General features: G+C 47.2%; 1 protein-coding gene across 1 annotated transcript in view; it reads left to right on the top strand.

Annotated features, from left to right (window-relative positions):
* TMEM145 (transmembrane protein 145) overlaps window positions 1-16,923 on the top strand; it is a 205,396-nt gene that overhangs the window by 173,750 nt on the left and 14,723 nt on the right. The window contains exons 11-14 of the mRNA XM_063942336.1: window positions 188-281; window positions 374-546; window positions 2,130-2,250; window positions 6,944-7,135. Coding sequence (XP_063798406.1) covers window positions 188-281; window positions 374-546; window positions 2,130-2,250; window positions 6,944-7,135 — 580 coding nt within the window. The remainder of the gene's footprint in view (window positions 1-187; window positions 282-373; window positions 547-2,129; window positions 2,251-6,943; window positions 7,136-16,923) is intronic.

Genomic DNA, 16,923 nt, shown 5'->3' with positions numbered 1-16,923 from the left:
TCTCGCCTAAAGAATTCCACAAATCTAATCAACTAATAGGATGAGTTAAGACAAGTACACAAAGAATAACGTGGTATTATTTCCATGCATTACTCTTCACATGACGGCAGCAAACTTATTCTCCCTGCCCTGCCAGCCTGTCCTATGTCCCACATGTCACCTTCAGTATGTATGTCTCTTGTTGCAGAGGCCGCATTAGCCACTTGGGTTCCATCAAGCTGTCTGTCTACATGACACTGTACACGGTGACCCACACAGTGCTATTCATACACGAGGCACAGGTAATAAGTCATTTATATTATATAATAGGTCCCTGTGTCTGCTCTGGCTCTCTAAATACATAACGTCCAGTAACGATTCTCTCTCTTCCCAGTTCTTTGACCCTGCGCAGGTCCTGTACACCTACGAGTCCCCTGCTGGCTACGGGAACATTGCTCTGCAGTTCCTGGCCTACATATGGTTCTGCTACGCTGTACTAGTGACACTCAAGCATTTCCCTGAGAAGCAGGCTTTCTACGTGCCCTTCTTTGCAGCATATACACTCTGGTGAGTATGAGATAGAGTACAATAGTAACAAACCTATAAAACAGGCAGACAGTGCATAGTCTGTGGCTGAGTTACATGGAGTGTGAAGGATGTGAGGAGAATATAGCGCACTCTGAGGTAATATATATTGTCAGGTTGATGCACAGGGCAGGGAAGGGTGAGGCCAGTTCCAGGGGCTATGTAGGGACTTAGGACCTGGGGCCTAATTCAGACCCCGTCGCTGATGTGCAAAAATTGCTATGAAGCGATTTTTGCACATCTGCGCATGCGCGCACGCCGGTACGTGTATGTGCAAGGTACTAAAATGTCTTCTCTGCAGAACGCAGTTTAAGACCTGGAGGGGGCAGGAACGGGGCCGTCGACGGCGCATTTTGTAGGCGTCGACTCTCCGTTTGAGGGTCGCTCTCCGGAAAACGGAGGCGTGTCCAGACCGGTGCTGGGGCGGGTTGTGGCGGCTGCGTGATGTCACACACAAACGCTGCAACCAAAAACATGGCGGGTAGCCATCTGCCTTCGCAGCTAGGCTGCGTAGGCAGAGAATAGCCCAAGTTCATTAAGGGTATGTTCATGTAACATGTCAAAGCTTCGACTCCGTGCAATGTTTTTGCATGTCTGCGTGGAGTGCAGGACCCGGCATGCCAAAGAATTTTATCGTAGATGTGCGTTTTTATGCACAACTACGATCAGGTCTGACTCAGAGATAGACTTAATAGTTTAAGTTCTGCATATGCACCTTTGTCACAATGCACATGCACCGCAATGGTCCTGCTATGGTGGTCACAGGTTGATTGGCAGCCAGCAACCGGTTGCGGAAGGTTACAGGGAGTGGCGTCTAAAATTCAGGAGTAACACAACCGTTTTGGGGACATTGCAGCCAGTGACGGTGTCTTCGTACAAAGTGTTTTTAGACCCAGCGTCTCAGTTGCCATGATCACATATCAAGGTCTGATGGTGCAACTGATGTTCACAATATGCGTCTTCAGACACAATCAGTGGATCTGAGAAGCCACTGGTGAACGTCTCTTTACGAAAGATGGCTCCTTTGGCATTAGCTTATCGTCTTAGATCTGCTGCGACCGAAGACACAGCACCAATCCCTCTTGCGTCCGCCTCTGAATCAGGGGCCTAATTCAGATCCCGTTGGATCTGAGGCACATGCAGTATGGGTCCTGAGTTGTTGAATGCACTACGGCTGCAGACGTCAAAAGTTTGACAGTCTGCAGCCATTTAGGGGCAGGGAGTGGGCGGCCATGGCCTCCATTTCCAAAAACAGGGGCGTGCCGCACCGGTTTTGGAGAGGCCTCTTTATAGGAACTGCGGCGGCCAGCTTGCATGAGCCCATAGGTCACGCAACCACCCGATGGTGTTGCAGGTGATCCCATGCTGCATCCTAGATCACTAATTCAAGCATGAGGTATCTACCTATTTGCCTTCTGCTGCATTACCATATCAGAGCATTGCTGCTGCTTCCAAGTAAGCAGCAAAAGCGATTCTCCCTCCAGTCACATCTGAATTGGGTCCCAGGCCCTTAGTCTAATTGGCAGCTACTGATTGAGTTACAGCGCCTATTTCTGTGGTTGCAGGTTCTTTGCGGTGCCTGTCATGGCTCTGATTGCTAACTTTGGAATACCGAAATGGGCCCGTGAGAAGATTGTGAATGGGATCCAGCTGGGAATCCACTTCTATGCACACGCAGTATTCCTGGTAAGTAGGATCTCTGAGATACAGTAATGCAGAATGATGTATGTATAACAGTACAATGCAAAACACACCTGGTTATTCATTTAACATTAATGCCTTTTTCAATTTTGTGGTCAAATCTTAGAGTATCGCCATTTAGTACATCTGTCCCCAAATATATATTTTGGTAACAGGGAATAAAAGAGAAAATAAAATAAAATCTGGGATCAATTTAGGTCAACATTGTCTGCATTAAGGTGCATTTCACTACTCATAATCCAAGTGATCTTCATAATTGTGGGCCTAATTCAGCAAGGATTGCAAAGCAGCAAAAATCGCAGAAAATGCGGAAAATCGCAAAATCTGCACCATATACCACAAAAACGGAGAAAGAAAATGCAATTTCTGAGATGAAGCAAAAACTGCGTATGCACTACGAAAAGTAGGCGTGTAGGGGGCGTACTAAAGGGCTGGACTCGCAAAAACGATGAGCAGGGGCGTGTTGTGGGCGTATGCTGATGTTCGGTGGGCGGTGTATACGCAATTTTTACAACTGATCGCACATTTATGGTATTCAGTTTCTGAGTGACTACAGGTCTACCTTAAAAACTGCACAAACTAACCTCAGTTGTAGAATGTTGGCTGTATACTGCAATCATTGCTTCATTACGGGTTCACTATGGTATGCCGGCGGTCGGGCTCCCGGCGACCAGCATACCGACGCCGGGAGCCCGACCGCCGGCTTACCGACAGTGTGGCGAGCACAAATGAGCCCCTTGCGGGCTCGCCGCGCTACGGGCACGGTGGCGCGCTACGTGCGCCACGCTATTTTATTCTCCCTCCAGGGGGGTCGTGGACCCCCACGAGGGAGAATAAGTGTCGGTATGCCGGCTGTCGGGATCCCGGCTCCGGTATACTGTGCGCCGGGATCCCGTAAGTCGGCATACTGAAGACCACCCCTTCATTACACCCAGCTGAAGAAGCTCACACCTCAGACCACAAATCACTTCATTCAGTTGTATTGAAACTTCTAAACCATACTTGCCTACCTGACCCTCTCCATGAGGGAGAAAATGCTCTGTTCCTGGACTTTCCTGGTAATGTCTGATTGCCATCACCTGAGGTGAAACACCTTTCTTATCAATTAATATTTCCAAGCATTTTGTTTTGTAGGATTTGCTTAATGTCTTTTAGCTTCCTAACAGTTTTTTAATACTTTTTAAGCAACCAACACATTTTTTGTTAACCAAATGTATGTGGGTATGTTTTGTTATTTGTTTTTTTTTTTATATATATCACTACGCACACAAACATATGTTCAAGAACAGCAACACCATTTTTTTTTTTTTTTTTTGGCCCGGAAAGTAGGTAGTGCAATATTTGAGGTTAAAACACAGTTGTTTGCAAAAATTGCAACATCAGAAACATCTAAGCAAAAAATTTTTAGGTCTTCGCAATATTTGCACAAGCCCACCTTCTTTTTGTAACATTAAATTAGTGTTGCAGTCTTTCCGTTTGGGCGTGCTTTCGCAATTTTGCGATTACTCGCAATTTTTGCAAATTTGTAATTTTTACAATCCTTACTGAATTGGCCCCTGTATCCAATCACTTATTCATTAGTCTTAACAAAATTCTGAAAGATATTTAATGTACTTGAATGTAGTATTTCTCAACCCCCGCCCTTGAATACCGCCAACAGCTAAATCATACCCCGTTCAAATTGCCATTGCCAAGTCACACCCGGGAATTGGATATGGGACCTTCCCGGGTGTGACTCGGCATTGGACCTGTGCAGTGTGAAAGGGGTGGCTTCCCGACCCAGGGCGGGGCCAGAGCTGGCATCGGGTGTGGAGGCGGTGCTGGAGATGACATCATCTCCGTGCCGCCTCTCCCTATGTTGTGAATGGGTGCCGGGTCGCATCGACCCGGGTAACCCGTTCACACTCCACCTGACCTGGGAATAACCCTTCTTTATGCCCGGGTTGAATTACCAGGTCAGGCGACCGGGGAATTCTGCAGTGACACGTTCACACTGCACAGCGACCTGTGTCGACCTGGCAAAATACCAGGTCAATACCGGGTTTTTTGTACAGTGTGAACGGGGTATCAGGCTGACACAAGGGCTTTAAGAGTATATAAAGGGATTATGGGAAAGGGAGGTTACACAATTGTATCTCTTCTGAATATTTTTATACACTCATCATTTTTATTTACTGTAGGCAATTTCAAAAATAAAATAAAGGGTTCCAGCTTCTTTTAAGGAAATGTAAAAATATGTCTTATTTTTTTATTTGTGCATTTTTATTACAGTGACCGTTCATCCTTCATATCTTCTGTAGTCATTGCAGCCCAGGGAGTCAAATCAATTATGGGTGGTGCCCGTGATCTAGTGCTCACATGTGCCGCAATTACAGTAGCCCAGAGATCACGTATTTTAATATGCACTATGAGTGTTCTGCAAAAACAAAAAAAAGAAATCACAATTTCTGGTAAATTGGGGATAATTCAGTATGCCATTGCTAGTGGTCCAACACCGTTGCCCGGACACATCATAGGCAACACCTGGGGGTATAAGTAATACGGTCCGGGTTTGCCGGAGGTGCGGGATATCGGCTGAGAATGGACGTATTTCAGGTTGGTTTTGCCTTGTAAATAACGGCCGCTTTAAAAATATGGCTATTCTCGGCCGTCATCCCGCACATCTGGCAAACTCTATTACATATACCCCGGAAATTTAACTGACTACTAACAGCTGTCAGGCTGGAGAGACATTCAGGTTCCAGACAGGAGCTCACCCCTCACATCTCCCAGCAGTTATTCATTACATTGATTGACAGGCTTGCCTCTTTTTAATGTACTAGTTCTAGGACAGAGGTTAGAAATCACTGGGGTAAATTTACTAAGATGGAAGTTCTATTTAAGATGGGATATTGGGGGTCATTCCGAGATGATCGTAGCTTTGCTAAATTTAGCACAGCTACGATCATTCACACTGACATGCGGGGGGACGCCCAGCACAGAGCTAGTCCGCCCCGCATGTCAGTGCCGGTTCCCCCCGCAGAAGTGCAAAGGCATCGCACAGCGGCGATGCCTTTGCACTTCAAGAGTAGCTTCTGACCAGCGCAGCTTTAGCGTGCTAGCCGGGAGCTACTTGTCGCTCCTTGGCCCGCAGTGACTATGTGACGTAACACCCCCCCCCCCCCCAACGGTCCGGCCTTCGTTGGCCAGACCGCGCCCCCCTAAACGGCGGCTTAACGCCGCCGTCCATGCACAGTTCTGACCCGATCGCTACGCTGCGAGAAACTGCAGCGAGCGATCGGGTCGGAATGACCCCCATTGCCCATAGCAACCAATGAGATTTTACTTCTCATTTATCTAGCACCTTCTAGTTGCTATGGGCAACATCCCATCTAAAATATAACTCCCATCTAATGTACCCCACCGTATACAGAAGGGAGTGAGGAAGGTGAGTTTTAGGAGAGTTAAGCAAAACTCTGGTAATGCACATTAAAAGAAAAAAGTTGTATATTCTCAGAAATCATATTGCTGCTAAAACATGAAAATAGGTAGACTGGGTATTTACTGCTTGCTGGAGTAAACATTCCAATACAGTATAGCTGCAGCTGTGATCTCTATAGAGATTCTCTCAGAGTCTGAATGGCTTGTCACTTCTTAGGGACCGCTAGTGTATAACGTCACTCTTTAACTCATTGTGCGGGACCATGCGTCGGGGACCCTATCTGCTCTGGACAGCTGAACTGGCTTGGGTGACAGGTTCGGAAAGCTCACTACCAGAATGGGAGGAGTGCACATCGCAGCCACCACATTACAGGAGTCCTGCACTGCTAATGGCAGCTGCGTGCTGGCTCGGTGCGGTTGTCATTACACTCTGATGTACTTGGTAATGGCTTTGTTGCAATATAGTGTCCGCAGTCCCTGCCATCCGCCGCTTCTTTCCTGACTGGAAGAGAAGTGGGCTTACTAAACTGATCAGCCCTGCAGCCACTCCCATGTTTCGCTATCCAGCAAAGATGGGTCCCTCGTGTGCTACGGAGTAACAGTGTTTTCATTGCAGCATTTCACAATGGGGGGAGTAGGGAAATGTAGAGATCTAGCCTCAGTACGCCACGCAGGGTGAGATGCCTGGTGTGGGTGACCACCCGGGTGCTGTGCAACTCTGCTAGCGCCGGGTGTCTTTTTTTGCCAAATTTTGATATGTGACACTTGTATAATGTGTGTGACTGAGTCTGTATGTGAAGCACAGCAGAACTTGTATTGGAAAGTAGCCGCAGCCTCTGCAGTGTAGCACGTCATATACAGATGCAGAGACTCAGTCACACAGATGTACAAGTGTCACATCATATTAATGAGCACAGTCTCCTGGTTCATCCTAGTCACATCGCACTGCAAATAAAATGCATTTTCCGTAAAAAAAGATGACCTGACGCTAGCAGAGTCTCACGGGACCTGGCACGCCTGTTTTCAACAGGGGTTATTGATCTCTCAAACTATGCTGCAAACAGTAGGCGTCTACATTATACTTAGCTGAGAGTGTTCTCTGTGGCTTGGTCCGAGAACAAGTGGATGTGCGACCCTACCACAGAGACACGCTGGACCTGAAAGCAGAACAATCTCAACCAATCGCCTTGTGCCATTTCTCCATCTCTCGATAGTCCTGACACTGTTTGTCCTATTTATTTCCTCTGTATCCTCTCAGATAATCACTAGGCCGTCTGCAGCCAATAAGAACTTCCCATACCACGTGCGCACGTCTCAGATTGGAATCATGGAACAGAGCACAGAGAAGTTTCCCCATCACGTGTATGGCAATGTCACATTTATCAGTGACTCTGTTCCCAATGTCACCGAACTCTTCTCTATTCCCAGCAGCAATGGGAATGCTGCAGTGGTGAGGAATCTTCTTGCCTGTATTATCCTCTTTACTCATGCAATCTTCTGGGGCTTCATTATACTATGGTACATTTCAAACGATCACTAAGCCTAAAATTATGTTTGCTCTATACAAAGGGACATTGTAAATATTCTAAAAGCTGAAGTTATTTAAGATAAGGGTGAGATCACGGAGCGATGGGTTGGAGGGGAGGGAGATTTATTTGTGGGTACTCCAGACTTCCTCTTAGGTATGTCTAATGGAAAATGATCCATGGAGCCATTTAAAGCAAAAAAAGTGGATAATTTAAGGGGACATGAATGTGCGTGATAACAGGCAGTGCGTAACGTAACTTTGGACGCCAGTTAGGATGTTATGCTCCTTTTATGGTGTAAACTTAATCCTTCTATTGACAGACTGTAGGCTGAGTACTCATAATAAATGAATAAGTTGATAGGACCTAAGGACTCTGGTATGTGGAGGGTATATCCGTACCTTCTTACCGGAGTAGGGAACGTGCTGTATATCCAATAAAGTCAGTGCAGTGACTCCCATGCTCATACGGCGCAAACCGAAGGTCCCTTGAATAATTCATAACGTGGAATTGACTCCAGAGTCCCCGTAGAGCTACAAATGTAGGAGACCTCATTATCTGGGTGGTATAGTTGTTACCTTTAGTGGAACAGTAGAGCCTAATAGTGATGGAAATAGATGCTCCCACATATATGTGACGTGCCTGGATACTGGCTCTGAAGTGGTTTTATACCGAACAGCATAGTAATGGTTGATTGGATTGTCCAAGGTTAGAAATACAGAGATGCAGTGAACGCCTTTATCACCTGTTACACCTTATGATATTTAGTTGTTACTAAGGGGAAGCAGTTAGCTTCCCGACAGATGGGATCCCGGCGGTCGATACACTGATGCTGCACGGGATGCCGGCGTCACATTACCGACAGCCGGTGGGGGGAGGTGGAGGTTAGGGGGAAGCACAGTGAAGGTTATAGTTAGGGACCGGGGAAGGAGGGGTGCAATGCCGGCGTCGAGATACTGACGCCGCACGTGTTGCCAGCATCACATTACCGACAGCCGGCATCCCGATCTTCCGGACAGCGGGACGAGCTGGCGTCCTGCAGTGGTGGGGGGAGGGGGAAGTTTGGGTTAGGGGGAAGAGCAGTGAAGGTTAGGGTTAGGGACCGGGGAAGGAGGGGTAGGGTTAGGCACATGGAAGGGAAGGTTAGGGTTAGGCACAAAGCGGGGAGGGTTAGGGTTAGACACCCACAAGGGAGGGTTAGGGTAGGGAATAGGTGAGGGTTAGGGAGCTTACTGGGGGGCTGTCGGGATTCTGATGGACGGGATGCCGCTGTCGGTAGTCTAACCACCGGCATCTCATCCATGAGCAAATCATACTGATCCCTTACTAAGACCCCTTATTCAGCCTCCACTAGTACATGGATGGTGAACACATGGCCTCAGCTGTACAAGACTTCATTATAGAAATATCACCTGACTGCTGACTATATGAGCACATCAAAGGTTCTCGGCCATGGTGACAACCGAGTACATTGGGTAACGAAGGGTTATCTAACTTTAAAAATATTCTGAAACATTTATAGACAACCAACACTTTTTACATTCTGAAATGTGGAAAAAAGGGACAAGGTCTTAAAAGCCTATTTAGACCCCAATCACCTGGTGCGGTGAATGCTCATATCTAGGGCCAGAAGTAATGACGTCCGAGTTCGGTGGCTGTGCGGGATGCCGGCCGAATTCGGACCTTTTTTTTAAAGGGGCAATCACTTATAAGGCATGGTTTTGCCCCTTTAAAAAAATGTCCACGTTCTACCGGCATCCCGCACGGCTGCCGAACTCTGCGTTATTACTTCCGGACCATAGTGTCAGAGATTGCCATGTTTACTAACCAATTTTTTTTTTTTACCTTCTACAAATCCGAATAATTTAGTACAGATTGGGACTCGGTTAAAGTTGGTCGCAAGTGAATGTGGACTGAAAAATTGCGCATGTGCACTTGCACACAATCACCCTCCAGCGCCCCTTCCACAGAATCACCACAAAAGCCCAATTAGAACAGAAGCAATGGAGGCGACCAGTGAGCTGTAGTGGAGGAATCCCATGGAAATTCTTGTGACTCTATAAGTGGCCAGGGATAATGACCACTATTTACAGATCATGGTTACTCGGAAGAGTCTATGCACATTAGTTATTTGAAGGAGTTGGCAGCTCGCTACAGTTATCTGTCCAATTTGGCAGATTGCCCAGATAAATCACGATTGTCGGGAATGCCGGATCGTCCAGCCATATTTTCTCAGGTGAAAGTTGGCCTCATCGGGAACTGTATGCCCTGCCGTGGCCGAGTGTTGAATCGGGGAAATGTCACCTCGCCAGGGGCAGAGTGCAGATTTTGTGGCCAATCTCACTGTGTATGTCCACAATACCTGCAGAGTTACAGGCTACCAGATAAAATACCTATCGGTCTGATAGGCATTTTCTCTGCACTTGCACTGTGCGCCTATCATTATATGATCTACAGGGAACTCTTGCACCTTTATTTACAGTAATTCTCCATGCTAATGTTCTCTTTTACCAGCTTTTCCACATTCACTTGTCCTCTGTCCCAGTTTACTCTAACTTTCTGCAGCAGGGTACATTGGTTTCCACAGGGAAACATCAGGGTGTAGAGCGGGATCTTGATCCAGAGGCACCATCAGGCAAAGCTTTGACTGTCCCAGAATGCATTGGGGCCTCCTCTATAACCCCGCCTCCAGGCACTGAGAGCTAATTTTCAAGTGGTGCCTGCAGCAGCAGGTCACCTAACAGGCGGGCTACACTGGGCAGCCCTGAAAAAGCTAAGAAGACTTCAAGGGTCACAGCACTGATATGTCAGGGTGACATTCAGTGCTGCGTCTCCGTTACCTCCCAAGCGGCGTTGCATACTCTCGCGGCTCAGTTCCCGGGTACTTGAGGCGGAGACCCTCCGGCTTAAGCACGCGGTCGCAGACGCTCTCCTGATTCACGTGACTGCTACAAAGGGAGGAGGTAAGAGGGTCCCCCAGGCGGGAACCGCCACTAAATCGCGTTCCTGATCGCAGTTTAGGGGGACGGATTGCGACGCTAGCGTGGAGACTGTTACCGAGCAGGGACCCCACTATATCTGCCAGGGCATAGGAGTACAGGTTGGGTGTACTAACGCCCCTATTGATAAGGCTCCATAGTACCGGCGGTGAGGTCCATCATAGGGGAGCCAGCACTTGACCTGTAGCCCCTCCCCAAGCGCCATCTCGCAGATTTCCCGCCCTGGAGCTGCCTCACACTCTCTCTCAGTTCCTGACAGAGACGCTGGGTGCCATCTTCTGAACATAGCTACTGATGGTTTCTGGGATTGCAGGGCAATGTCTCCCCTGTAAAGCCGCCTGTATACATCGCTGAGACTTTACAGATACTTGAATATTCTACATGTCTTCATACAGACAGCGTTAGTTAAGAAAGAGTGTACCTATTATAGAATATATTGTACGAGTATTCTGATATATACCTCCAGTCTAGGACTGCGCTGTGTTATATACTAGTCAAGTGCAGTTTTATTGTGCTTATAATAATCTCTGCATTGCCTGTGACTGCGTGTGCCTGTATCTGCTGTATGGTTTCACTCTCGTGTATCCCATCTAAAGTAGCTATCACTGTATTCTGTACCAGAAGAGACTAGATGCGTCAGGGTCCTCTAATATAGGGCCTAATTCAGACCTGATCGCTCGCTAGGGTTTTTTTTCCACTGCTGCAAATAGATAGTCGCCGCCTAAAGGGGAGTGTATTTTTGCTTTGCAAGTATGCGAACGCATGTGCAGGCGAGCGGTACAAAAAAACTTTGTGCAGTTTCTGAGTAGCCCAGGATTTACTCAGCCGCTGCTGTCACTTCAGCCTGTCCGGGGCCGGAATTGACGTCAGACACCCGCCCTGCAAACACTTGGACACGCCTGCGTTTTTCCAACCACTCCCAGAAAACGGTCAGCTGATACCCACAAACGCCCTCTTCCTGTCAATCACCTTGCAATCGGATGTGCGAATGGATTCTTCGTAAAACCCATCGCACAGCAATGATCCAGTTTGTACCCGTGCGACACACTTGCGCATTGTGGTGTATACGCATGCTCCAGTCCTGACCTGATCTCAGTGCTGCAAAAAACGCTAGCGAGCGATCAGGTCTGAATTACCCCCATAGTGTACACAGTACTTATTGCTATACGGATCACATACAACCGGGAACGGTTGTTGTGTACTTTGGCCCTCATTCCGAGTTGATCGCTCGCTAGCTGCTTTTAGTAGCAGTACAAACGCTAAGCCGCCGCCCTCTGGGAGTGTATCTTAGCTTAGCAGAAGCGCGAACGAAAGGTTAGCAAAACTGCTCGTAAAAATTTTCATGTAGATTCAGAGTGGCTCGAAACCTACTCCTAACTTGCGATCACCGCAGTCTGTTTAGTTCCTGGTTTGACGTCACAAAGACGCCCTGCGTTCGGCCAGCTACTCCCCCGTTTCTCCAGCCACTCCTGCGTTTTAGCCTGACACGCCTGCGTTTTTTTAGCACACTCCCGGAAAACGGTCAGTTACCACCCAGAAACACCCACTTCCTGTCAATCACTCACCAATCAACAGAGCGACTAAAAAGAGTCGCTCGACCTTGTGTAAAACTGCATAGTTTTGTGTGAAAGTACTTCGCGCGTGCGTACTGCGGCCCATACGCATGCGCAGAAAAGCTGATTTTTAGCCTGATCGCTCCGCTGCGAACAACGGCAGCTAGCGATCAACTCGGAATGACCCCCTGTGGGCCTAATTCAGACCTGGTCGCACGCAGGCTATTTTTTGCACTGCTGTGACCAGGTAATCGCCGCCTACAGGGGAGGGGGGGATTTGCTGTGCAGGGCTGTAAACGCTTGTGCAGAGAGCTGCACATACACAAAGTTTGTGCAGTCTCTGCACAGCTCAGGACTTACCCGTTGCAATGATCCTTGCTGGAGCTGACGTCAGGATCCCTCCCTTGAATCGGCCGGGCATGCCTGCGTTTTCCTCGACACTCCCAGAAAACGCTGAGTTGACACCCCCGGACGGCCTCTTTCTGTCAATCTTGTTGCGTTCACTGCTGCAAACACTTTCTTCGTTGTTTGCGCCGCCCGGCGCTGGCCAGCGTCGCGCCTGCGCATTGCGGCCCCCACGCATGCGCTGTTCAGACCCGATCACACTGCTGCAAAAAACTGCAGCGTGCGATCGGGTCTGAATGACCCCCATTGTCTGGCTTCATCGTACTATTAGCCTGATTGTTGCTTTATTACAATGTCTAACAATAAAGGCAGTAAAACTCTGGGGCTCCTGTAAGTTGCAGGGTATGCTCCAGAGGTTTACCTGAGGGGGAAGTATTGTGTGATGGTCTGTGCACTAAATGTCATACACCTCCCAGTCAGCCTGCAGCTACAATGGAGCCACCCTGGACTATGTTCACTACCCTCCTGGGGACTCTGGTGGACCGGTGCCACTGCCACCACAAGTTGACCCTATGGTAAATCTGCCTTGGGCGGAAAATTTGTCTAGCCAACTGCAGCAGTTAAATCAGTCTTTTGGTTAGACAGAAATCTACTCCCGTGTCCCTGGGTCCTCTAAGAGGGCTGCTTCCTCCTCACAATCCACTAACCTCTCTGATGTTTTATCTGATGAGGAGGGGAAGCATACGGTCCTGTCAGACACTGAACCCTGCGTTACTGACGAGGATTCTCCCTCACAAGTTGATGTCCCTTCCCTAGTGGTTGCTATTAAGCAGATCCTACAAATCTCTGAAGATGAGGATTCCACTGCAGTGGCCAAGAAAACTGATATGTTTAAACAGCAGAAAGTGGTTAAAACTGTATTACCCCATTCTGATCATCTTGTGGACATCAGACGGGTACCCTGGTCTACCCCAGGTAAGAAATTCCCACTCCCTAAACGGGCTTTGGCTCGATATCCTCTCTCTGCAGAGTTTTGTAATAAGTGGGAGAATCCCCCGCCGGTGGATTCTCACGTCACCCGTCGTGGTGTTGTCTACTCTGCTAGTCACCACTGCCACCTCCCTGAAGTATCTGACAGATAAACGTGTGGAGGGATGCCTGAAATCTATATATTCCCTCACAGGTGCCATTCATAGACCCACGATAGCTGCCTCTTTGGCCGCAAAAGGTATTGAGGCATGGGTTCACGCATTAGAGGAAGAGCTGCCCAAGGATATTTCTGACAATGCCAGACAATACCTGTCTCACATATGCACTGCCGTCTATTACATTCAGGAGGCGTCCACTGAGGCGGGGGTAATGGCAGCCAAAGCGTCATCCACGTCTGTCCTGGCTCGCCGCATACTGGGGTTAAGGTCGTGGAAATGGATTTAGACTCCAAGAAGACCTTGGAGGTACTCCCCTTCACTGGGGACATTTTATTTGGAGAGGATCTAAATAAAATAGTGTCTGAATTAGTAGCTGCTAAGACTGCTTTTCTTCCTCCTACTAATCCTTCTACACAGAAGGCGAAGACTACCACTTTTCGTTCCTTTTCGACCTCAAGGAAAATCTAAGGGTCAAACCTACCCGAGACAATCTCGTGCTCCCAAGACCACCAGCCCGTCAGCCTGCTTCAGAACAAGACAAAAAGGAAGGAAGAGAAGGATCTGTTTCATGGTGCACAAAAAGAAATGTTTTATTTTATATATAAAATATAACCTTTAATTCATACTTTAAAAATCGGTGACATGTTTTATTGTCTCATGTCTGACAGAAAAACCTAAGCGAAATATTAAAAAACATATATGACAATAGTGTAAGAATATAACAACGCTGTGAATTACGAAAAAGAAGGAAAAAGAGAAATAAACACAAATATTAAAAAAATTGAGCGTCTTTTTTGTGTCTGTCCTCTATAATAAATGCCTGTGTATGAATCCGTAATATCATGTATCCACTTTAGATTAATATCTGTGAATACGTTGAGATGTAACAGAATTGTTGCTATTGTGCTCTCATTAGAAACTTGGCATATTGCCTGGAGAAACGTTTATGTTACAAAAAGACTATGTAACACAATAATCACAAGTATAACTATCATGTATATTGTGGGATATGCTTTACTGCCGTATATAGGGGAAACAATTGATTTATTAATGGAGATTATATTGAGTTTTTCAAATGGAATGTCATTTAGCAGGTAGTCATTGTTATGGCTCCTATTACCATGATCTCATTCAGAATGGCAGGTGTAGCATTTGATATATTGTACAGTACATGATGAAAGCACCATATAAGGGGCCGTATCCTATCAGGGGAGGGTTTAATTAGTATTTTTGGGGGAAATACCTCTCACATATAGTGTCAGGTATGCTGGTGAGACACCTCTCATACTATATATAGTTTCAGGTATACTGGTAAGATCCCGCTCACATATTGGGGGTCATAATGAGTTGATCGCTAGCTGCCGTTGTTTGCAGCGCAGCGATCAGTGGAAAAAACGGCTAATCTGCGCATGCTTATGCACCGCAATGCGCACGCGTGACGTACGGGTACAAAGTCCTTTGTGGTTTGCACAGGTTCTAGCAAACCTTTCAGTCGCACGGCCGAATGCAGGAAGATTGACATGAAGTGGGCGTTTCTGGGTGTCAACCGTCCGTTTTCAGGGAGTGCTTAGAAAAACGCAGGCTTGTCGGGGAAAACGCAGCTGTGGCTGGGCGAACGCAGGGCGGGTGTGTGACGTCAAAAGCCGTCCCTCTGTTGTTAGAATAAACGCACACGAAGAGTAACTACAGGGCTGGTCTTGTTTTGCACAAAATGATTTTGCAGGTGCTCTGCTGCACAATCGTTTGCACTTCTGCAAAGCGAAAATACACTCCCCGTTGGGCGGCGACAATGCGTTTGCACGGCTGCTAAAAGTAGCTAGCGAGCGATCAACTCGGAATGACCCCCATAGTGTCAGGTAAGTAGGTAGAACACCTCTCACGATATACTAATGTAATTCCTTTTACATATGATGTCAGATATATGGATAGAACACCTCTCACATATAAGCAAAAACGCCTCTCACATATAGGTGGTCATTCCGAGTTGATCGCTCGTTATTTTTTTTCCGCAATGGAGCGATTAGTCGCTAATGCGCATGCGCAATGTCCGCAGTGCGACTGCGCCAAGTAAATTTGCTATGAAGATTGGTATTTTACTCACGGCATTACGAGGTTTTTTCTTCGTTCTGGAGATCGTAATGTGATTGACAGGAAGTGGGTGTTTCTGGGCGGAAACTGGCCGTTTTATGGGAGTGTGTGAAAAAAACGCTACAGTTTCTGGGAAAAACGCGGGAGTGGCTGGAGAAACGGAGGAGTGTCTGGGCGAACGCTGGGTGTGTTTCTGACGTCAAACCAGGAACGACAAGCACTGAACTGATCGCACTGGAAGAGTAAGTCTCGAGCTACTCAGAAACTGCACAGAGAAGTCTTTTCGCAATATTGCGAATCTTTCGTTCACAATTTTGCTAAGCTAAGATTCACTCCCAGTAGGCGGCAGCTTAGCGTGTGCAAAGCTGCTAAAAGCAGCTTGCGAGCGAACAACTCGGAATGACCACCATAGTGTCAAGTGTATGATCAATCCACCTCTCACATATAGTGCCAGGTGTGCTGTAAATTTGCCTCTCACTTGCAATGATATACTAATATGATTCCTTTTACATATGATGTCAGATATATAGATAGAACACCTCTCACATATAGTGCCAGGTGTGCTGTAGATTTGCCTCTCACTTGCAATGATATACTAATATGATTCCTTTTACATATGATGTCAGATATATAGATAGAACACCTCTCACATATAGTGTCGGGTATATAAGCAAAATGCTTCTCACATATAGGGGGTCATTCCGAGTTGATCGCACGTAGCAACTTTTTGCTGTTTGTACGATCAACTAGACTCCACCTATGGGGGAGTGTATTTTAGCTTAGCAGGGCTGCGATCACTTGTGCAGCCCTGCTATGCTAAAAAAGTTTCAAGCAAACCAAGACTAGCCCCATACCTACTTACCCTTTGCGACGGATCCAGCGAAGCAGGTCCCGGATTTGATGTCAGACATCCACCCTCAAAACACCTGGACACGCCTGTGTTCGCTGGACCACTCCCGGAAAATGGTCAGTTGCCGCCCCGACACGCCTTCCTCCTGTCAATCTTCTTGCGGTCGCACCGACCGCTTTCCCCGTTCCCGGCGTCGTTGCCCAGCGACGGCAATGATGCAAGTGCGGCACGGCGCGCATGCGCAGTCCCGAACCATTCGCACCACAGCGAAGAACCGCTGCGTGCGAACAGGTCGGAGTGACCCCCATAGTGTCAAGTGTATGATCAGTCCACCTCTCACATACAGTGCCAGGTGTGCTGTAGATTTGCATCTCACGTGCCAAGTATATATACTATTCAGATGTACCATTCAAAAATGGGTATAATATCCGTATCGTCTGAAGGTCTTTCACATAATAGTGTCAGACCTAAGTGATGATCCACAGAGTGGAATGACATCCATAAACCTAATTTACTATCCAATGATCCCTCACCTATAGGCGTCTAACCCTGATAGTTATTATTCAGAGTAAATTCTCTTCCTCCCTTTTGCTTTGAATTCCAACTTATACGTCATGTATTTGGGTTCACTTCCCCTATCCTCATAGATATCTTAATTTCATAGTGTACCAATATGATTTCAAGTTGCACGTCTCAACAGTGGTTATTTGTCAGTATTTGTGTATAATT

This window comes from Pseudophryne corroboree, chromosome 10 (assembly GCF_028390025.1).
Source record: "Pseudophryne corroboree isolate aPseCor3 chromosome 10, aPseCor3.hap2, whole genome shotgun sequence".
In the NCBI taxonomy this organism is placed as follows: Eukaryota; Metazoa; Chordata; class Amphibia; order Anura; family Myobatrachidae; genus Pseudophryne; species Pseudophryne corroboree.
Note: the sequence above shows the minus strand (reverse complement) of the source record. Positions and strands in the feature narration are given on the sequence as shown.